Source organism: Otolemur garnettii, unplaced genomic scaffold (genome assembly GCF_000181295.1).
Source record: "Otolemur garnettii isolate 467f Iridium unplaced genomic scaffold, OtoGar3 scaffold00028, whole genome shotgun sequence".
Taxonomy (NCBI): Eukaryota; Metazoa; Chordata; class Mammalia; order Primates; family Galagidae; genus Otolemur; species Otolemur garnettii.
The window spans coordinates 5,531,902-5,556,278 of NW_003852423.1; the positions used below are offsets into that span (position 1 = coordinate 5,531,902).

Genomic DNA, 24,377 nt, shown 5'->3' on the forward strand with positions numbered 1-24,377 from the left:
CTATGAAGCTTACACTAATGGGAGACACTTTAGTGTGTTTCGCTGCCCAGTTAACAAAAAAATAACCACATAATTACGCCTGGAAAATCTGCCTCTGGCATATGACGAAATGCAGGCATACCCGCCAACAAGCCCTGACGTTAAATTCACCCAGCACAGGCAGCAACCAACGCACCTGCAGCACATGCGCAGCGAGTCTCTTAGCGCCCAGCTGCGCGCGCCTGTGACGCTAGGCCCCGCCTCCTACTCTCCTCCCAAAGCCCACCCCCACCCTCTGGAGCAGAGTGCGCAGGCTCATCAGCGGGGCTCTGGTTCTGCCCAGAGCTCTTAGGAGCGGGCTGCGTCGGCTGCCTTGGAGGTTCTCAGGTGGCCTCCAGGCCTTGTCCTTCTGCAGTGGCCGCGCTGCCGCCGCCCACTCTGGAGCTGGGCTGTGCAGCCGCGGTCCCGACCGCCGTGTTTGATCAGCAGAATCCCAAGAGTGCGCAGAGAGTGAGACCACTCTCCGGCCCGGCTAGCCCGGGGCGTAAACCGAACTGAGAGAGGATGGCAGCCTCCGGGGTGGAGAAGAGCAACAAGAAGAAAACAGAGAAGAAACTTGCAGCTCGAGAAGAAGCTAAATTGTTGGCGGGTTTCATGGGCGTCATGAATAACATGCGGAAACAGGTAGCGCCCCTCTGGGAGTGACCGATGACAGTGGGGAGGTGGTCCGGGACCCCGGACCCTGGTTTTCGGGGCCGAAACCCGCGCCCTGTGGATCGCGAACCTCTTCCTCTGCCCTCGGCCCTCGTTGCATTTCGCACGCAGGCGAGTCTGCTTTTAGAGAGTGGCGCGTCAAACCGTGCTGGAGCCAAAGTGCCGCTTGGTGTGGCTCCCAAGTGAGACTCCTGGAGGATGTGGCTCCCAAGCGAGACTCGTGGGGGACTCCGGCTGGCACTTGGCGTCAGGTATTGGTTGCGTAACAGCTCTGCCCTAGTTATCTCATTGTGAGGCGAGGATCCTTCCATTGGCGAGCCGTTTTAAGGTGTCGTGAGATCTTGTGGGAAGAAGCCCATTGGCGCAGCCCAAACCCAAGCCCCAGAGGGAGAAGAGTTGGTGCCCTAAAATCAGCTAATCTTCCGTAAGGATTCCTGCCCCCTCCTGTGATGATACCCGGTGTAGATAGTTGAAGACGGATCCTCCTGCTAAGCGTTAATTGAAAGTAGAAACAGTCATCAGTAAATACCACGTCATCTCAGGGCCCTGTGCACCCCTGTTATTAAGAGGAGCTCTTTGTTCTGTGTTTGATGTTTCGGGCATTCATGAAAGTCTGCAGCACGTCGGCGAAAGGTGGGCTATGAAAGAGCAGATTTTAACGTTGAAGAAGGTAGACTAGAGCTTTAAAAATAATTCTGTAATGTCTATTATACCAATAAGCATAGAAAAGTTACCCGGTTAACTTTTTTGTTTCCGTAAGCTTTATTTATAGAAACTACACAAGGAGATTTGTGGGAATGTTTGGGTTGTGTTGACTTTGGTCCTTTTTTCAAGAGGATAGAACAGGATATGAGTAACTGCAAAACTTTATCTAGTGATTCTGCTGGAAATATGGACAACAGCAGAGGAATTTAAGACTTTTTATGAGGTAGTAACTTACAGGTTTCCTTAAGCAAACTTTGAATGGAGGGATCTTGTCTTTGTTCAGCAGCTCCTGGCATTAAGTGCAGTAGATAGCTATGGAAATGACTTAAATTTTCCTGGCCTTCGCGCGAAAGTAGCTGTGAATGCCAGAATTTATGATTTTATGTAACTTACTTCCATGTATCTATTTTCCACATTTATGTAACTTTCATGTAAATGTACTCTTTTGTGTTTCAGTGCCGCTGACTTAAAATTGCTGATGCATTTAGCTGTTGTCTCTCTGTAATGGTAGACAAACACTGTTTACCAGTGCTGAAACTCTCTGAGGACCCTCCCATTCCCTCAAATATGTGTATTCATGCATAGACTGTAGCACTGGGAAGCATTGCCTTGGTCTCTACATAGATAGGGTGCAACAATGTTGCAGCATCAAATGTTTACTTGAGGAGGGGATAGTTTGATACTGTAGTTTTAGCTCTTTGGTTTCAAAAATAGACTCTCATTTCTTAAACTTAGCTTTGGACTATATTGACATCTGTTTATTTACTGTTAAAAGATAAATATAGTTACTGAAAAATCAGGGTTCTGTTCCAAGTAGAAAAAGGAAAATGGTTAGTGAGCAACAATGGATCTCTTCCACAATGGATAACATTAATCTGTCCTATTCTCTTGTCAATGGTTTTGCATTGATTCAAGCAATTCTAATAGCACTATATGGAATCCTACATCTTTTGCAAGATGTGCTGTTTCATTTTGCATTTGATTTATATTCATATTATATTGTTTAACATCATAACAGAGGGAAGACTTCAGAGACAACGACTGACAAAGGCTGTTGAATTAGCAGAAATAGTAACTGATCTAAGCCTCAGGAGGAATGCTTAAGTGGGGCCCAATTTTATAAATGTTCTTGTTCTTTAGGAAATATTTTTGTGTTCCCCTTATGACCTCATTGCTTTAGGTATCAGGGTAATGGATGACAAGGACCCCTTCTGTATACATCCAGAAACATTTCTCCAAGATTTGAAAATGCTGAAATTAGCATACCCCAATTCCAATCACTGATCTACTATTAACGTATTTGGTGATATTAGATACCATGATTTAGGTCATTCCATCCTTATGTAGGATAGCGGCCAATACTAGACATAGAGGCAAAAGGGGGTTCTGCAGATCCAGCAGCCTCAGCTTCTTGTAGAGCCATTCCCTGTATCCTTGCACTTCTAGCCTTTTGTTTTTAAGTAAACTCTCCGGTGACATATAGGATACACATAGGAAGGCACAAATCACAAACACGCAGCTCAGGATCATTAGAAAGTGAACCTCCCACCACCAAGTAGAAGAGAATGTGAGGGGGTGTTGGGTGGTAGTTTCTCACAGGGAGAGAAGGATAGCTTGGCCACAGGTTCAAGCTCGCTCCTAGAATTGTTTGAAAGCAAGAAACGACTACTACTCAGGTTGGCAGTAGCAAGATGTCTTTATTTTCCTCTCCCTTTTTATTGGGAGCTAGTCATGTATATCACATTGATCAATAATTCTAATATTCTCTATTCTTAAACTGTAGGGGAAAAAAAGTCTGGGAAAGTGAGATAACCATCTTAAGACTAGTCTAAAGAAAGAGAGTCCAGAAAGACAGACAACCATTTTAAAAATAGCCTCAGGCTATTCCTCTCTGAAGACCTAAAACAACTATACATTATCTGACTTCTATTGTTAAAGGTCAGGATAAACAGGGGAGTAAAACCTTTTTCTTCCATGTACTCAATTAAGTATCCGAGAAACAGGTTCCACGACTGTTTTCTCATGGTTTGGAGGCCCCACAGTTATGCTGGAGTGTTTTACCCACATCATAAGACAGAGTTTTTCTTTTCACTCACACCAACCTTTGAGTCATGTCCCCTGCACAGATGGGCCATTTCAACCCTTCTCTGACACGCTGACTTGACTGCACAGTCAGGGTTCCATGTAGGAGGCTGTTAAGGCTTGCGTGCAGGCTCCCACCGTGCTTTCCCAGGTCGCTTAGGCCTTGACAAAAATGCATAATACGAGTCTTTTCGCTCAGTTTCTGGAATTAAAAGAGCATATTTCATTTAATTTTGTGGGAATTCATCCCACAAGGGGGCCTCTCCTTAATCCCGTCTCAGTTACTAACCACCCAATGGTAACCCACTCTTCTGTCACACCATGTGTTCATTTTTCCTGCTTTTGAGCCTATATAAATGGAATAATATAGCATAAACTCTCATGTTTTGGGTTGTCTAGCTCATAGCAACCTCAAACTCCTGGGTTCAAACAATCCTTCTGCCTCAGCCTCCTAAGTAGCTGGAACTGTAGGCATGTACCACCATGCCCCTCTAATTTTTCTATTTCTATTTTTATTTTTTGGAGACAATCTCACTTTGTTGTCCCCAGTAGAGTGCTTTGGCATCATAGCTCATAACAACCTCCAATTCTTGGGCTCAACCCATTCTCTTAGCTCAGCCTCCCAAGTAGCTGAGACTACAGGTGCCCTCCACAACACCCAGCTATTTTTAGAGACGAGGTCTTGCTCTAGCTCAGTCTGGTCTCTAACCTGTGAGCTCAGGGAATCCACCTGCCTCGGCCTCCCAGAGTGCTAGGATTATAGGTGTGAGCCACCACACCTGGCCTTTTCTATTTTTAGTAGAGATAGTGGTCTCACTTTGCTTAGGCTAGTCTCAAAATCCTGAGCTCATGAGATCCTCCTGCCTTAGCTTCTCAGAGTGCTAGGGTTATAGATGTGAACCACTATGCCCAGCCTCATGTTTTGGTTTTTTTATTATTTTAATTTTTTTTCATTTTACTTTTGAGACAAAAATCTCACTCTGTTGCCCCAGACTAAAGAGCTGTGGCATCATAGCCCACAGCAACCTCCAACTCTTGGGTTCAAGTGATCCTCTTGCCTCAGCCTCCCAAGTAGGTAGGACTATGAGTGCCTGCCACAACCCAGCTGGGTTTTGTACTTTTTTGTTGTTGTTATTGTTGAAACAGAGTCTCACTATGCCACCCTCAGTAGAGTGCCATGGTGTCATAGCTCGCAGCAACCTCAAACTATTGGGCCCAAGTGAGTCTCTTGCCTCAGCCTCCCAAGCAGCTGGGACTACAGGCACCTGCCACAACACCCAGCTATTCTGCTGTTGCAGTTGTCATTGTTGTCTAGCTGGCCCTGTCCATGTTCAGACCTGCCAGCCTTGGTGTATATGGCTGGCAGTGTAACTACTATGCTATGGGTGCCAAGCCTGGTTTTTGTATTTTTAATAGAGGAGGAGTTTGACTCTTGCTCAGGCTGGTCTGGAACTCCTGAGTTCAAGCAATCCACCCACTTCGGCCTCCCAGAGTGTTTTGGTTTCTTAAATCCAACATTATGCTTGTGAGATTGGTCTGTGTTGTGTGTAGTACTAGTTCTTTATGTAATATATTATGTAATATTATTACATTATATAATATGCAATATTCCCATGTGAAGATACCACAATGTATCCATTCTATCATGGGCATTTGAGTTATTTTCAATTTGAAACTATTAAGAATAATACTACTTTGAACTCTTTTGTACATTTACAAACATGCTTTTTTGGTGGAACATCAAAAAAAAATGTGTACTTTTCTACTAGGAAATAAGAAGAAGGTGAGTTTTTGAGTCATAGGATACACTACCTTCAGCTTTAATAGATACTGTCATACAGTTTTCCAAAGCAACTGTATCAAGTTACACTTCCGCCTGCTTTGTAAGAGAGAAGCTTTTGTTCTCCATCCTTATCATCACTTGATGTTGTCAGTCTTTATAATTTCAGCCTTTCCAATAAGTGTGTAGTAGTGGCATCTCATTTAATTAGGTTGAGTACCTTTCCTTTATTTCCCTACCTTTTTGTGTAGATTAATTTTATTACCTGATATACTAGAGAGAGACTGACTGTAAAAGGCAGGTTGGAGTCGTAATCACTATTACCCATCATGCAGCTCCTGTTGCTGTTAATGAAGTTCAGGAGTTCCTCAACGTTTGAGGAATGTTTTGAGACCTTCCTGAGTACTGTTATAATTTGCATTTTCCCCACATTAAATTAATTAAGGCATAATTGAAACCTAAAAGCTTACATTAAAGTTCTTACTGAGAGTTACATAAAAGAACCACATGGCTTATTTGAGGGGTAAATACTGGGCAGTCAACTGGGCTCACCTACCAACTAAAATGACCTTGCTTCTGCACACTCATTTATCCAAGACTATAAATTACTACATGTCACTCTTGTTAAGGTTTCTTGTGAATAACTAGTGTTAAACCCCCAATAATAGTAACACTTGGCTCAGTGCCTGTGGCTCAAGCAGCTAAGGCGCCAGCCATGTACACCTAAAGTGGCAGGTTCGAATCCAGCCCGGACCCGCCAAACAACAATAATGGCTGCAACCAAAAAATAGCCGGGCGTTGTGGCGGGCGCCTGTGGTCCCAGCTACTTGGGAGGCAGAGGCAGGAGACTCGCTTGAGCCCAGGAGTTGGAGGTTGTTGTGAGCAGTGAAGCCATAGCACTCTACCCAGGGGGACAGCTTGAGGCTCTGTCTCAAAAAAAAAAAAAAAAAAAAATAGTAACACTTCTTGAGCACCTACTCTGTACCAGCCACTCTGCAAAGTTTTTTATGTGCTTTGTCTCAATTTAATTCTCCTTCTCCCATTGACAACCCCAATCATTCATACCTTCCCACCCTTTATTCTGTCTTCTGTTTTTGTCTGTCCAGCTTAGGAGCCATTGCCTCTCTCTTCACTCTCTTCCCATTTCTCCAGCTTTCTTGACTGTCCTTTTCTTAATGTCTGGAGGAACTTCAGCACTGATAACTATTTACCTTCTTTTTACAAGACTTCTAAGCACACCTGGAGAATATTTCACTATTGGGCAATCTTCTGCCACATACATCTTTGGCCATTAGTTTCAACTGGGCTGTCAGTATTGGAGAGCAATCCTATTTTTTATTTATTTTACTGTTTCTCTCTAATCTGAGTCCCTTCTCTAGACCCTCACTATCAGCAGATCACCTCTCTTTTGACATCCTTGATAAATAAATCATTAGTATACAACTGTCTTTTAACTTTCTGTGACCAAACCTTTTTTGTTTTCATCCTACTAAAATGGAATGCTTTCTCTTTTTCTAAGGCCAGTAATTCTTCCTATAATTTGGGTTTCTGGATACTGGCTTCAGTAAAGTTTTTTTTTTTTTTTTTTGAGACAGAGCCTCAACCTATCCCCCTGGGTAGAGTGCCCTGGCATCGCAGCTCACAGCAACCTCCAACTTCTGGGCTCAAGCAAGTCTCCTGCCTCAGCCTCCCAAGTAGCTGGGACCACAGGCGCCCGCCACAACGCCTGGCCATCTTTTGGTTGCCATCATTGTTGTTTGACGGGCCCAGGCTGGGGATTCGAACCGGCCACCTTAGGTGTATGTGGCTGGCACCTTAGCCGCTTGAACCACAGGCGCCGAGCCCAGTAAAGTTATTTTATTGATTATTCCATTTTTGTTGATTATCTTCAATTTCTCCTCCTCTGCTGATTTGTTGCCTTCAGCATTTAAGCAGGTTTAACCTCTCCAGCTTTTGAACCAAGCAACAAACCAACAAATCTATCCGCTCATTCCTAGTTGCAGCATTCCCCTCTAAATAATACCTCTCTCCCCATGTTAAAACCAAAAATTTTAGGTAAATTCACTACTTTTCTTCACTCACCATTTACTTATTACCCTATTTCAGTTTGGCTTCCTAGCTCAATCAATCATTCAAATGAATAATTACTGAGAACTTGACATGTTCTGCTGGATTCTGGGATTGCAGTGGTCAGCAAAACCTGACCATTCCTATGCCGTTGAAGTTTGTAGTCCAGTAGAAAAGTGAGATAGTGAAGTAGTCACACAAATAAATGAAATTGCAGCAGTGGTAGGTATTATTAAGGAGAAAAACATGACACAATTATGGTAATTTGACCATCAAGAAGGTTTCCCTAAGGAAGTGGTAAAATAAGAGCAGTGTTAACTAGGCAAAAAAAAAAAAAAAGGAGGAGGAAGAACCTCTTAGAGGGAAAGAGGCTATGAGTTGGAGGCCTGCTTTATTACAGACTGAAGTGTGACTAGAGTACAGAGCATAAGGGGGAAGATGGTGCAAGATGAAACTGGTCAAGCAGCTGGAGACCTGCCCAGGCAGAGCTTCCTAAGTCAAGTTAGGGGATTTTGCCCTTATTCTAAAACCCTTGTAAGTATGTGTATATGTAGGGGTGGGTAGGTAATACCTTTTTTTTCTTTAGATAAAGATGACTTACTACCATGATTAAATGAAGTAGAGTGGTTGCTGGCAGATCTAAGAGACAATTGTTGCAATGTCCACTGAGACATGGTCCTTTGGACTGAGGTGATGATGGTGACAGCAGCAGTACTGATGAAGAAAAGATGAAATATTCAAAGACTTAGGAGGCAAAATCAACAGGACTTGGTGACGATAACTACCACATGTGGTTGTGATAACTAAATTAGATAACCAAATTAAGGTAACTGAGAACATGACTTGGTATGATCGCAGATGTTACCTGTTCTTGTTTCTGTTGTGATGCTGGTGGTTGGTTGGAGGCTGAGGGATTGAACACTGTGTTACTGATCATCTCAGGAGTTCTACAATGCATAATTAGAAGGAGGGTGACACTGTTCACTGTGGGAGAAGTTATTGAAAAAGGATTAAGATATTGGGGAATGATTTATAATTTATATTTTATTTTATTTTTATGGAGTAGGCATTTAATGATGCTATCTATTTTTTTTTTACAATGTGCTGGTTTTATATAGCATTTGAAATATTTACATCAAACTGGTTAACATAGCCTTCCCCTCATTTTCTTAATTATTGTGTTAAAACATTTATATTCTATATATTCTACACTTAGTACCCTTGTAAAATGCACCGTAGGTGTGGTCCCATCAATTACCTTCCCTCCACCAATCCGCCCCCCTCCCCTCCCTCTTCTCCTTCCCCTTCTTTGTGGGCTATAGTTGGGTTATAGCTTTTAAAATTAGTTTCATAGTAGGGCTGAGTACATTGGATACTTTTTCTTCCATTCTTGAGATACTTTGCGAAGAAGAACATGTTCCAGCTCCACCCATGTAAACATGAAAGAGGTAAAGTCTCATCTTTTTGAAGGCTGCATAATAGTCCATGGTGCGCATATACCACAATATATTAATCTATTCATGGGTCAGTGGGCACTTAGGTTTCTTCCATGACTTAGCAATTATGAATTGGGCTGCAGTAAACATTCCGGTGCAAATATCTTTGTTATAAAGTGATTTTTGGTCTTCTGGATATATACCTAGTAGAGGAATTGAAGGATTGAATGGCAGGTCTATTTTTAGATCCCTAAGTGTTCTCCAAACATCTTTCCAGAAGGAACATACTAGTTTGCATTCCCACCAGCAGTGCAGACGTGTTCCCTTTTCTCCACATCCATGCCAACATCTCTGGTTTTGGGATTTAGTGATGTGGGCTAATCTTACTGGAGTTAGATGGTATCTGAAAGTAGTTTTGATTTGCATTTCTCTGATCATTAAGGATGGTGAGCATTTTTTCATATATCTGTAGGCCATGCGCCTGTCTTCTTCAAAGAAGTTTCTCTTCAAGTCCCTTGCCCACCCTAAAATGGGATCATTTGTTCTTTTTTTGCTAATACGTTTGCGTTCTTTGTGGATTCTGGTTATTAAACCTTTGTCGGAGACATAACCTGCAAATATCTTCTCCCATTCTGAGGACTGTCTCCTTGCTTTACTTACTGTGTTCGTGCCTGTGCAGAAGCTTTTTAGTTTGATCACATCCCAATAATGTATTTTTGGTGTTGCTTCAATTGCCTGGGGGATTTTCCTCATAAAATATTTGCCCAGGCTGATTTCTTCCAAGTGTTTTCCCCGTACTTTCTTCTATTATTTTTATAGTTTCATGTCTTAATTAAGTTTAAATCTTTAATCCAGTGAGAGTCTATCTTAGTTAATGGTGAAAGGTGTGGGTCTGGTTTCAGTCTTCTACAGGTCACCAGCCAGTTCACCCAGCACCATTTGTTAAATAGGGAATCTTTTCCCCTCTTAATGTTTTTAATTGACTTATCGAAGATCAAATAACAGTAAGTAGCTGGGTTCGTCTCTTGGTTCTCTGTTTTGTTCCATACATCTACCTTGTTGCGTGAATCAGTGCCACATAGGAAAAGTCTATACTCCCCTTAAAGAGGGGAGACTACAGCTGACTCTGGCATGCAGCCCCTAACTTTATTTCTTCCAAGCTTATATACTCTTAACAATACTAAGTTCTGCATGTACACATTCTATTAATAAAACTAATTGGCAGCCAATGATTTATGTGATAAGAGTACAAAGAAACCATACAGAGCAACCACATAACTCATTCAGCCATTTGTCTGAGAAAACAGGTGCCATGTTACTGAAATGCACATTAACTTATCTTGTTTTCCACTCCCAAAGTCCCTTCCAGGAAATTCCAGAGACAGCCAGACTCTGCTTGCAAAGTCTGCCTCTTGTATGACTAGCTTGCTAATCAGTTCAGAGGGTCTTAAAGGAACATCCCTTCATATGGACTCTGAGAAAGCTTCTTCAAACATAAGTCAATGGCACTTGAAGTTACATTGAGGTTATACTACCTCTCTGTTTTTGTGCCAGTACCATGCAGTTTAATCACTATCAATTTATAGTATAATCTGAGATCTGGTAGCGTGATTCCTCCTGCTTTGTTTTTATTTTTCAGTAATGTCTTGGCTATTCGAGGTTTTTTCTGATTCCATATAAAATGGAGTATTATTTTTTTGTGACCTTTAAAGTATGTCAGTGGAGCTTTAATAGGGATTGCATTAAAATTGTATATTGCTTTGGGTAATGTGGACATTTTGACAGTGTTGATTCTTTCCAGCCATGAGCATGGTATGTTTTTCCATTTGTTAACATCTTCAGCTATTTCTTTTCTCAGAGTTTCATAGTTCTCTTTATAGAGATCTTAAACATCCTTTATTAGGTAAACTCCCAAATATTTCATCTTCTTTGGCACTACTGTGAATGGAATAGAATCCTTGACTGTTTTTTCAGCTTGACTATTGTTGGTATATATAAAGGCTACCGATTTATGAGTGTTTATTTTGTAACCTGAGACGCTGCTGTATTCCTTTATCACTTCTAAGAGTTTTATAGTAGAATGCCTGGTGTTTTGCAGGTATGTAATCATATCATCTGCGAAGAGTGAAAGTTTGATCTCTTCTGATCCTATATGGATACCCTTGATTGCCTTCTCTTGCCTAATTGCCATGGCTAAGACTTCCATTACAATGTTGAAAAGCAGTGGAGACAATAGGCAACCTTGCCTGGTTTCTGATCTGAGTGGTAATGTTTTCAGTTTAACTCCATTCAATATGATGTTGGCTGTGGGTTTGCTATAGATAGCCTGTATCAGTTTAAGAAATGTCCCTTCTATCCCAATTTTCTTAAGTGTTCTGATCACGAAGGGATGCTGATATTATCAAAAGCTTTTTCTGTATCAATTGAGAGAATCATATGGTCTTTGTTTTTTAATTTGTTTATATGATGAGTTATATTTATAGATTTACTTATATTGAACCAGCCTTGAGACCCTGGGATAAAATCCACTTGGTCATGGTGTATAATTTGTTTGATGTGTTGGTGGATTCTGTTTGTTAGGATCTTGTTGAATATTTTCGCATCAATATTCATTAGTGATATTGGCCTATAATTTTCTTTTCTTGTTGGGTCTTTTCCTGGTTTGGGGATCAAGGTGATGTTTGCTACATAGGATGTGTTGGGTAGTGTTTCTTCTTTTTCTATATTTTGGAAAAGGTTGAGTAATATAGGTACTAGTTCCTCTTTAAAGGCTTGGTAGAATTCTGATGTGAAGCCATCTGGTCCCAGGCTTTTCTTTTTAGGGAGATTTTGTATAGTTGATGCTATTTCAGAACTTGATATAAGCCTATTCAACATTTCCACTTCATTCTGGCTAAGTCTAGGAAGGTGGTGTGCTTCCAAGTTTTGGTCTATTTCCTTCAAATTTTTATATTTCTGAGAACAGAGTTTCTTGTAATACTCATTAAGGATTTTTTGAATTTCTGAGGAGTCTGTTATTTCGTCTTTGCCATTTCTCATTGATAAAGTTAGAGATTTTAGGTTAGGTTAGCCAAAGGTTTATCTATTTTATTGACCTTTTTAAAAAAAAAAAAACCAACTTTTTGATTTATTGATCTGTTGTATAATCCTTTTGTTTTCAATTTCATTTAATTCTGCTCAAATTTTGGTTATTTCTTTTCTTCTGCTGGCTTTGGGATTGGACTGTTCTTTCATTTCGAGTTGCTTGAGATGTCCCATTAAGTTGTTAACTTCCTCTCTTTTTGTTCTCTTGAGGAAGGCTTGCAGTGCTATAAATTTCCCTCTTAGGACTCCCTTTATGGTACCCCAGAGGTTCTGGTAATTTGTGTCTTCATTATCATTTTGTTCCAAAAATTTGGTAATTTCTTTTTGTTCTCTATGAGCCAGCTATCGTTCAGCATAAGTTTACTTAATTTCCATGTTTTTGTATGAGTCTGCAGATTCCTTTTGTTACTGAGTTCAACTTTTATTCCATGATGGTCCGAGAAGATGCAAGGAATAACTTCTATTCTTTTAAATTTGCTTAGATTAGACTTGTGATGTATGATGTGATCAATTTTGGAGGATGTTCCATGGGCAACATCCTCCCAGATGAGAAGAATGTGTATTCAGTTTTGTGAGGACGAAATGTTCTGTAGATGTCTGTTAAATCCAGTTGTTGAATAGTTAAGTTTAAGTCTAAAATTTCTTTGCTGAGTTTTTTATTGGAGGATCTATCCAGCGCTGCCAGAGAAGCATTAAAATCTCCAACTATTGTGGTGCTGGAAGAAATCAAGTTGCTGTTGTCTGTTAGTTTCTCTTATAAGTTGAGGCTCATTCTGGTTGGGTGCATAAATGTTAGTAATTGAAATCTCATCATGTTCAGTGTTGCCCTTAACAAATATGAAGTGACCATCCTTATCTTCCCTTAGTTTTGTTGGTTTAAAGCCTATATCTGTGAATAAAATTGCAACACCTTCTTTTTTCTGATTTCCATATGCCTGAATTACAGATGTCCATCTCTTCACCCTGAGTCTATATTTCTCTTTCAAGGTAAGTTGAGATTCTTATATGCAGCAGATATCTGGCCTGAGTTTTTGTATCCAGTCAGCCAACCTGTGCCTCTTTAGTGGACAATTTAAACCATTCACATTAATGTGAGACTATTGATAAGCCTGGTAGAATTTTGGGTATTGAGTTTTTCAAAAGTCCAGTGAACATTTTTAATCTTTTCACCACTGTGGAAGTTGAAATTTGATCAAAAATTTCTGAGTGAGTTTCCTTTGCTGGTAGAGGATTGCACTGGTCATTATGGAGGATAGGTCTGAGAATATCCTGGTCAATGATTTAGTTCTGGCAAATTTCTTCAACATGTGAATTTCTTAAAGTATTTAATTTCTCTATCATATATAAACCTCAGTTTAGCTGGATACAGGATCCTGGGTTGAAAATTATTTTGTTTTAGGAGATTAAAAGTTGATGACCACCATCTTCTAGCTTGAAAGGTTTCATCAGAGAGATTTGCAGTCATTCTAATATTCTTCCCCTTGTAGGTTATGGTTTTCTTATGTCTGGCTGCTTCCAGAATTTTCTCCTTCATATTAACATTGGTGAAGTTAATTATAATGTGTCTGGGAGATGCCTTATTTAGATTGAGTCCTTCTGGGGTTCTGAAACTGTCTGCTGTCTGAATTTTAGAATCTCTTGGCATGTCTGGGAAGTTCTCCTTGATTATCTCATGGAGTAGAGCATCTGGGCCTTTTGAAGCAACTTCATTGCCTTTAGGAATGCCTATAAAGCAAATATTAATTTTCTTCTAATTCTCCCAGAGCTCTCTGAGAGAATGATCCCTTTTTGCTCTCCACTTCTCTTCCTCTTTGAGCGTTTGGGAGTGTTCAAAAGCTTTGTCTTCAATGTCAGAAATCCTTTCTTACGCCTGCTCCATCATGTTACTGAGGGATTCTACTGTTTCTCACATCTTTGAGGGCTGCAATTTCTTGTCTCACCTTGTCAAACTTTTGGTGATTTTGTCTTTGAATTCATTGAATTCTTGAGACAACTTTTGAAATGCTCCTTGAGTTTCTAATTCCAACTTTACCTCCACTTTATTAGTCTTATTTGCAATCCAAATTTTCAATTTTATTTCTGACATCTCAGCCATTTGTTTATGAATGGGATCTTCTGGTGTGTCTGCCATCTCATTCCTTGGAGGAATTGATCTACTCTGATTATTCATGTTGCTGGAGTTTTTCTGCTGTTTCTACCCCATGGTTATTTTACACTGTTAGGCTAGATAAGTAGATAAGGCAAAGTTGGGTTGGGGGTGCCTGGAGTAGGGATTAACCAGCCCTTTGCCTAAGAGCTGGGACTAGTGTCTATACCTTTTCCCCTAGAGCTTTGCAAAGGACCTGTACAGTGCTACAGCCTGAGACACTGGGACCTGCTTGGTGTGGTGGGGCTAAGTGGCTCTGTCTTGGTTTCAGCTGGTTTCTGTCCTACCTAGTGAATCAGTAACTCTGGGTTGAAGTCTCAGCTGTGGAGAAATACCACCAACTAAGCCACCCTGTTGGCTTAGGGGGCATGGGCAACAACTGGAAAAGGAAAATCAAACCTTCCCACAACCACACACCCATGGTACCACTTTGGATAGTCCTCAAGTGATTGACCTAGTTCAAGAGTTCCAAATCAATTGTCCCAGTCAGTACCCAGTCTCAAGTGGGAGAGTTCCAAAGGTCTCCAGCAAGTAAATAGCAGAGGTCTGCTGGCAGCTCGAGTATGACTCACTTCAGTACTCTGTGGAGTCAGAAGGACCCACCCAGCAAATGAATTAGTCTGGGAAGGTTGATGCCTCCTTCCCCACCTTATACCTCAGTCACACCCAGTCACTGGTAACACCACAGGGCTGTCACCCAGTTCCCTCCAATGAGCAGATGCTCTAGGGGGTTGCACAGGCCTGAGTCACAGGGAGAACTATATCTCCTTGGCCAGACTGCTGCACTCTGCCAGCAGGGGCAGCTGAAGGCTGACAACCTCAGGTGCTGAATGGAAGCTGGGACAATTCACTCAGTTCCAGCCCCACCCCAGACTGATGTTCCTGCCACTTAATATTCTTACATAATTTGCATTTCTGTCCCAGCTATATTCCCCTGTGGGCCAGGTGCTGTTTGAGTTCATGGAAACGGCAACTCAGACTCATCCTGTGGCACTTCCATTGAGCCAGTTCTCATGGAGTTGGCTTCTCTGTCTCTGCTGTACTCTGTGTTGGGGTGGGCGCAGTTAGAGCTCACACTCAGCTCTCAGTTCCTGCCTCTCCCTGAGCTGGTGCTCTCATTGCTTTCAGTTTCTGCTTCTCCCTGGGCTGGTGCTGTTGCCCCACCTGCTTTTGTCTCAGCTATGTTTCCCCTGGGGGCTGAGTGCTTCTTAGGCTCACTAAAGCAGTACTTCTGACTCAGCCCCACTCTGGGAGTATGCCGTCTCTCAGGGCACGTATTCTAGTCTCTGTCCCTGCTGTGCCCTGCCCAGGCAGGTACTGCCTCAGTCATACCCTTTACTCATGGGGCCTGTGTTTCCATCCCAGATCTGTTCCGCCAGTGGCTGCCACCGGAGTAGAGGCCTGACTTTCTCTGGTTGACAAGAGAGGCGGGGAGTGTCTGTCTAAAATATCCCCAGGGGTGTAGGTCCTATTGTTCCCGCTGCTTCCACTGCTGCTCTGTGCCTGGGGGCACCTCTTCTCCCTCTCCCATATGGCTCCCTTGGCCCACAGTCCTCTCTCCATACCCGTGCCATAGAATCAGCACAGACCTGCAACAGCCCACACCTTGTCCACACCTCTCAAGAAAATGCTCAAGAATCTGGACTCCCTGGGGGACAGGCTTCCGGACCTCAGGGTGCGAGTGGATGGGAGTGCTGGGAGTTTAGAATTGCAGGTAGAGAATACATACACAGTTTTATGCCTGGCAGGAGAGTGCCATGGCACACTAGTAGGTCCTCTCTGGGGAAGGAGTTCTGGTTTTTAGAGGGTCTCTCCCATGGGATAAAATAGGAGATCTGAACTCTGCTTGCTTGTTTGTATAAAGTATACCATGAGCTGTTCACATGGGGAAGGAGATTCTAGTCCTTTTGGCGATAGAATTTGTACCTATTGTTTGTTTCCTTGGGGTCGCAGCTTGCCTCAGCAGGGTTGATGTGCGTTCTTCAACCTTCTTTCTTGGCTCAGCTCCAAACCATCTGTCCTTTAACTCTCCTGGACGGGAGCCTCAGTGGAAAGCTAGCTCCAGTCAGCCATCTTTCCTCCACCCCTCGATGCTACCTAATTTAATCTTCACAACAATCTTCCTAATTTGTATTTCTAATTTTATTTTACTGAAAAAAAAAAAAAAGAAAAACTCTAAATTTCAGCAAGTTAAAATAACTTTATCTAGGTCTCTCAACTCACAATGACAAAACTTGGACTTGAACTCATATCTGTGTGACTTGCAGAGTCAGTGCTCTCTGCCACACCCCTGGCCTCTGACACCTATAATTTATATTTTAGATATGTTTAGTTCATGATGCCATTGGGACATTGACTCATATGGCAAGTTGACAGGTCTGGAGAGTTGTAGATTAGAAATACAAATTTGTGAATTAGTGAGATATCTTTTTTTTTTTTTTTTTTAGACAGAGTCTTACTCTATCGCCACTGGGCTTAAGTGCCATGGTGTCATCATAACTCATGGCAAACTCAAATTGGGCTCAAGCTGTCCTCCTGCCTCAGCTTCCCAAGTAGGTGGGACTACAGGCATCTGCTGCAATGCCCAGCTAGTTTTTCTATTTTTAGTAGAGATGGAGTCTGGCTCTAGCTCAGATGGGTCTCAAATTCCTGAGCTCAAAAATCTACCCACCTTGGCCTCCCAGAGTGCTAGGACTACAAGTGTGAGTCATGTGCCCACCCAAGATAACTTCTGGATTGAAGCTGTAGGGAGTCAAGAGCCTAGGGTAAAGACTAGAGAATAAGTCTGTAAAGAAGATGAAAAAGGAAAAGTCAGAAGAGTAAGAGAAAAATGGGAGTTTTAAAAATCAGGGAAGAAATTGTTTCATAAGAAGGATATCACAGGAGTCAGGATGGCTAGGCTGTCTAAGATGCTTTGTTTAGAAGCAGAACTGCAAATTGTGAAGCCATTGAGAAAAAAATTAAAACTGCTTATGGGATGTAGGAATACAGAAGAGTTTGTTGATTGCAGTAAGTTATTTTGAAGAGGAGGCAAAAATAAGGAGACCTAAATGGGTAGGTTACAGTGGAAACATTTTTTATATCACTTGGTTGATCCATTTTTCTTTTGGGTCCCCAAATCTCTAAACTGGCAGAAGCCAGACTAATTGCTGAAATCAGAAACAAAAATACTTGTAACTAAATCTTTTAAACATAATATTGAGGACTTTTTCCATTTCTTGGTTGCCAGGCTGTTAATTCTGGCTACAGGGAAACTATTCTCTCTGTATAAATTATGTGAAATTAGTTCATTTGAGAATGGATTCTGCCACATAAAAAAGAGGAAAAGAGACTGAGGCAATTGGAGGAGAACATTTCTGACTTTCACTCAAAGGAATTGAGGTCTCTTGAGCTCATGTCTATCTCATTTCCTCCCCCTACCCTCATCCCACTTCCTAACTTTGCCTAGTTGGGGGGGAGGGGTTGCTAATCTAATTTAGAATTTAAAACATTGCTTTTTATTTATGTGAAGTTACTCTGTTGAGAACTACATTCTTCTTTAGGACTCCATCTGCTAAGAAGGACAGGTAAGGCTGATCTTATGGTGGACTCCTTATGCTGGGTTTGGGCCCAGCCATCTCTCTTTTTCCCCTTGGGAGGACATATGAATATGCAAATTCCAAGGTTTAGACTGTTGGGATATTCAGGGGTGATTAAAAGGCCTACCTATGTTGGCCTCTCAAACAAAATCTCATTTTCAACTTTGTTTTACTAGAGAAGCACTGCATATGGAGTATTAGCAGGTGTCTGCCCTTCAGTCAGTAACAGGTTTTATCATGTTTCATTTGAGTATTTATCCTTATATAAACTCCCCGAGTTGAGAATCTCAGGGCTGATCCCTACCGTAAAGCCCCAGCACAAGTTAACTGGACCAAGTTCTTATTTACAAGTAGGCCTTGTCTTTTGGGTTTTCTGTTTTCTTACAAGCTCAGAGAATGCTTTGTTCTATTTTATTTTATTTTTTTGTTTGTTTGTTTTTCTTAAAAACATTTTTAAACTTTATTCAAATTAATACGAGGATACAATGTTTACTTTGTTCTATTTTAAATGCTTATGTACCTTGTCTCCTCTATAAGTAACTGTTGTTTTGTATATCCTCCAAAGACCGGCTTAGGAGGTTATTTAATTTTTACTCTAGAAAGCTTCAAAATGGGTACATATGTATTAAGCTAACACCAGATACTGGAAGTTTACTTCCATTTCACATCTTAAACTTTTCTAAGCCACAGTGTCATTCATAGCTCTCCAGATACTCTGCAGTGAACCAATGACAGGTTATAAAGCATTCTGTCTAATTCAGTGTTTTTCAACCTTCTTATCTCATGGCACACTTGAACCTATAGTTAAACTTCCACGGCACACTTATATTATGTTGATAAAGAAAAGATTAAAAAAAAAAAAGAATATAGGTTTTGCACACCTTTTCTGTGTGGGACATAACCACTCTACCTGAGTCAGATATTTTGACCTGGTCATTTGTACCCTCAGATTAACCTAAAATAAATTTACTTTAAAGTGCGTGTGTGTTTCCACATTTTAGCAATTGTAAATTAGGCTGCAATTAGCAGCCTAGTACAAGTGTCTTTATAATAAAAGGTTTTTTTTTCCTTATGGATAGATGCCCAGTAATGGGATTGCAGGATCGAATGGGAGGTCTAGGTTGAGTTCTTTAAGGTTTCTCCATACTTCTTCCAAAAAGGTTGTATATGTGTGTATGTGTGTGTGTTTAAAAAAATAATATGCCTCTTGTGCTTTGAACTTCTTTCAGAAACAATTTGATGATCTTTAAAAATTTTCCCAGCACACTTAAGATCCAATTGCAGCACACCAGTTGAAAATCACTCATCTTTTTCCACATTAACAACATAAAATCCCCCAAATTTGCTTTGAGCCCTCTCATTATTAAATTCCCACATCTATGCTCTCCCTCTGAATTAAAATTAAAGGCAGTTGAATTCTAAATATCAGCTCATCCTAGTTTCTTATATTTCTCAGACTCTTCAGCCAGAAAACATTTGCTTAAATGTTTAGATATCATCAGAGGGTAGCTTCCTCAGCAGCTGGAACGTGGGCTGTCTTCCGTTAGAATAGATTTAGTTTAGCACCTCCAAAGCTGAAATTCTCCAATTTCAAAGTAATTGGTGCCACACTTTTTCAGTATGTCAGAGGGTCCCTGGGATTCTAAAATTGGGAAAACATCTCTACCCCCACAGACCTAAAAAGATACATGCAAATCTCCCAAAGTAAAAAAGAAGCTCTTGTCTTAGACACCTTGCTAGTCTGTGTTGGCTGTCTATAATCTACAGGCTCTAAGACTCAACTCAGCTGGGAGGAAACATCAGAAGACAGTAACCTAGTAAGGGGCACTGTTTTAGCATCTATAGAAGAAATTTCCTTTATGCATAATGATGCTTCTCTGGCATCTCTGCCACATTATGTTCCTTGAGCAATTGCTAGATTCGCCAGGGTAATGATAGACTCAGCTACTAAGTCTCCTAGAGTTTCCCTTCTTGCCCTTTAGTCCCTACTGCACATTTAAAGCTTAATTTTAATTTCTTTTTCGAATCCTGGGTTGTATTCCTGCAATGCAGTGCTGAAATGATTAAGTTCTGTCTCATGACCAACCCTCCCTCCTTTTGGAGAGAAGGATGATCCACATTTGTAGCAGGCAGCTCTGCAGAGCACAGTTTGTGGCCTTGGATTCTCTGCAGTTCTGGTCTTGATTGTTGTACCTTTGTGTCCCCATTTTGATTCTGTCATGCTATGAAATTCCTCATCATCAATGAATCCTGTCTCTTGGAAGAGTCTTTTCTCCTTTCTCCTCCATTTGTTGCAGCTAAAGTGTGACTGTAACGTTCCTTTATGGCAGTGGTTCTTAACCTTCCTAATGCTGCGACCCTTTAATACAGTTCCTGTGGGTCATGACCCACAGGTCGAGAACTTCTGCTTTAAGGTTTATAGTCCCATAGGGTCCAGAGGCATTTACAGCATGCTCCTTAAAACCTTGTCTTCCCTCAGTATATGAATTTTCCAGGACTTGCAAACTCCGTGACACAGATGTTCCTTTCTGTTACCTGTTTGTATCAAAATGGGATCTGTCTTAGTGTCTGGTTTTCCTCTGCTGTATGCTGGGTCCTTTCAGGTAGTCCTGACTTGTTAACCTGTTGAAGTTGGATATTTTCCTCTCGACATTATGGAGAACTGATATTTCTTAGGTTAGAATATCTTCCTTCCTTTTCCTTTGATTTTTGTGCCCAGATGTTTTGCTGACACATTCCTTCCTCTAATATCCTTCTTACAAACTTTCCTGTGGAAAATAAAAGTTCTGTGTGTTCAGAATCAATTCAGTTACTGCCAGCCTTCACCACCCTCAGAAGGTTAATTCCAATTATGGGAAGTCCAGCATCTACCTTCGTCCTCGTGGGGGGTGGGTGTTGTAAGACTTCTGTTAATGTGATCTAGTACTCTCTCCCTTAGACGTTTAGTTCCACAGACTTCCACCATAACATCTATCACACTTGTCTTCCCATCAATATCACCTTGAAAATTACTTAACAATGCAAGGAATATTCAGTTGCTGATTTTCCTGTTCGGATCTATTGAATTTACTATAATTGCCCATTATAGTTAAGTCTTTAAAGGAAGTCCTCTATTTTTTTTAATTTCTTTTGCTTTAAGAGGAATTTTATAAGATTTTCTGAGATCCAGACTCTTTTCTGAAATAGTTTTAATCTGCTCCTGACTTCTTACTCTTTGCTCCATAGTACCTTTCTTGAATAAATAGCAACAAAATTAGCACTTTTTTCCTTAATCCCATTTCTTAAAAGGCGGTTATACTAAAGTCCTTTCTCTTTCAAAGCTATCTGGCCAGGCTTGTTATAATTTTCCTTAAGAAAGGAAGTTCCCCCCTCACTTACTCTGGGGGTCTTTGGTTTTATTTACTTTCCCACTTGCCTTATTCTGATTGTATATATGTTTAAGTTCATCCTGTTTTTCTTTGCTTTTCTGAACAAGCATGATTCCTAGAGATATGTTTAATTTTTCTCTGAACCTTTGAGTTTATTACAGCTTTGTTGAGAATTTTCAGTTCAAGAAGATGATTTGTCCTTTATTATTATAAAGGACTCTTATTAGAGTCCATTTCTCCTTATCTTTTCAATGATTTGAATTCACAACCTAAGTATAGTTGAGTCTACAGTCTGCTCAGGGATTTATATCCATGAGCAACTTGGAATCACTCAGGAAGGGACTAATTGCAAAACCTTGTTGACAAGCCACGTAAATCCAAAGGTTAATCATTTCTCAGTCCCTCCTTTGGATACAATGAAGAACAGAATTTGGGAGTGTTGATTGTATCCTACTAATGGTAAGTAGCACATACTGTTAAAAGCTAAACTCTAATACTTTGCTAGTTGAGAGCATATGTGGACCTAGCTGCCTTTTACAGTCCAGACTGGCAAACTCAGTAAAGAGCAAAAGGTCATTGTACCAACAGATGCCTAAAGTGCCTGCCTGTTTTGGGGTGAACCTTTCTTAGAACCAAAGTATTCTTCCTGTAAAAGCCCCCAAGCTTGCAAGCACTGAAGTTGCACCAAACTTTCTGTCTTCTGTGATGCTTTGAGTGTCTGTGCATACAGATTTGAGGGGCTCTTCATTGCTGGTTCTGAACCATTGAGAAGTAGACACAAGAGACAGACCGAAGGATATGACTTTGACCTGAGCATAAAATTGGGTTTCCTATTTCTTATGCACTACACTAAACTTACCAACCCAGAAGAGCTGATTAACAGGAACAGTCCTCCCCCTGCCCCCAATAAGCTTTGTCCCATTTGGGGGGCAGACTGTGGGAAGAAGAATGAGTCAGGAGGCCTGGCTGTGTGTATGTGTGTATGTGGTCAGTGACTTCTACCACACTCCTGTCCCTCCTACAGTCACTCTTCCACCTGTGACTGACTGACATGTGGAGAAAAGGACTGAAGCTTCCTTCCTTAGAGGAAGAGGGAGTTACATTGTAAGTGAAGAATTTAATGTTTTTACTGAATGGTTAAGTTGTCTTTGTAACATTTTCTTCGAATAGCTGATCTCTCACCACATTCCTTTAAATTAATAGACTTTAGAGCAGTTTTAGGTTTATGGAAAAATTAATTAAGTAGCAAGTAGAGAGAAGTGCTTCCATTTATTCCCTCACTTTCTTCCCCACACGGTTTCCCCTGTTACCACCATCCTGCATTAGTGTGGTATTTTTGTTACCATTGATGAGTCAGTGTTGTTACATTATTGTTAAAGTCTGTAGTTTGCGTTAGTATTTCCTCTTTGTGTTCTAAATGTTATGGGTTTGTTTGTTTGTTTGTTTGTTTTAGAGACAGAGTCTTACCTTAATGCCCTTGGTAGAGGGCTGTGGCATCACAGCTCACAGCAACCTCCAACTCCTGGGCTTAGGCGATTCTCCTGCATCAGTCTCCAGAGTAGCTGGGACCACAGATACCTGCCACAACACCCAGCTATTTTTTTTGTTGTAGTTTGGCCAGGGCCAGGTTTGAACCTGCCACCCTCAGTATATGGGGCTGATGCCCTACTCACTGAGCCACAGGTGCTGCCCATGTTATGAGTTTTAACAGATGAATAATGACAGGCCACCATTACAGTATCCGATAGTCTACCTTATCACCACATTTTTGAAATGTATCTTTATCATGTATCAGGTTCCCACTCAGTGAAAAGTCCTCACATTTCTTATGTTTATTTCTCCATATTTAATTATTCTGTCACGGCTGTGACTTGAGTTTTTTTCTCATTTCTCTACCTTTATGGCTTATTACTTACATAAAGGATAGCTAATTGCTTTTGCATGTCAGTCTTATTTGTGGTTGTCTTATTGACTTTTCCTGTTCTATAACTGTTGAGTTGATTTATTATTATTTTCTTACTGATTTTGCTAAAATCTCTAAAACAATGTTGAATAATAATGACAAGGATATGTATACCTTGTTTCAAACTTCAATGAGAATACCTCTGCTGTTTCTCTATTACCTGTGGTCTTCACTGTTGATTTCTGACAAATGACTTCAGCATACAGACACATCATTTTATTTATTAAAAGGTCTTAGGAAACTAATGTTTAATTTTATCACACACTCTTTTGGTATCCACTGAAGTTTTTCTCTTTTAACCTATAGATATGATAAATTACATTTTAACAGAATCATTGTTCTTGAGCCCTCCTTTTATTCCTAGAATAATAATTTGATTAGTGACTTTCTGGATTCAGTTGCCAAATAGCTAACAGATGTATAAATAAGTTCCTAAAGGAAGAGAAAAACACAAAGAAAATTTGGTTGGAATAGTATCCAGTGCTTTCACTGGCAATTAAAGAATAGACACAGCAAGGAAGTATAATAAATACATAAAAGAAGATGGCATATATAAGATGAAATATTTCATAATAAATATGAAGTATTGAGCTAAACCGTACTAAAATTATCTGAAATAGTGATAACTTTGAGTCATGACAAAATCTGTGCTGTGTATAAGAAACTAAAGATAACACACATAAATATTAATATAACAAATATAGGGCAAATAAGGGGGGCATGAACAGAGAAGTTGAAAGTTGGGGTTTTTTTCTCAAGTTTAACCAGTGAACTTGTTCTGTTCCAAAGTTAATTTTTTTGTTTTAGGTTTCTTATTTTCAGCCCATCTAGGACTTGTCACTTCTCTTATTCTCCAATTTACTTGGGTCTCTCCCAGTTCTTGTCTGTGAATATACTTCTTCCATAGCTTATTGATAGCAGAAGGGACCTCTCTTTCTGGGTCAGTCCCATTTCTCATTGAAAATTATCAGTCTGCTGTGTTTATTTTATTTATTTATTTTTGAGACAGTGTCTCACTTTGTTGCCCTTGTTAGATCTAGTGCTATGACATCATAGCTCACAGCAATCTCAAACTCTTGGGCTCACGCACTTCTCTTCCCTACGCCTCCTAAGTAGCTGGGACTACAGGCACCCGCCACAACGCCCTCCTATTATTTAGAGACAGGGTCTTGCTCTTGCTCAGGCTGGTCTCGAACCTGTGAGCTCAGGGCAATCCACCTGCTTCTGCCTCCCAGAGTGCTAGGATTACAGACATGAGCCCCTGCGACTGGCTTCGATTGTTTTATAGTCAAGTAAATGTACCATTTGGATACAAAAGGCTCACCCTACTTTACCGTCCTCTACTATACACACACATTTGTCTAGCTGGTTATTAATCTTGGGCTAAAACTCAGTTGCTATACAAACATCTCCATTTCTTCAAGGTTAGTGCCTATGAATTCACTCCACTTACAAATGCTATTCTTGAGTATACC

General features: G+C 40.7%; 1 protein-coding gene across 2 annotated transcripts in view; it reads left to right on the forward strand.

Moving 5' to 3' along the window:
* Nucleotides 1-264: 264 nt before the first annotated feature.
* The window catches only part of KLHL7 (kelch like family member 7), a 75,662-nt gene continuing 51,549 nt past the window's right edge, over nucleotides 265-24,377 (forward strand). The window contains exon 1 of one of the 2 annotated variants that reach the window (XM_003788497.1): nucleotides 265-663. In XM_003788497.1, the coding sequence (XP_003788545.1) occupies nucleotides 544-663 (120 nt within the window). In that variant the 5' untranslated portion in view covers nucleotides 265-543. Of the gene's footprint in view, nucleotides 1,327-24,377 lie in introns of both variants that reach the window. The other variant, XM_003788498.2, reaches the window with a different exon arrangement.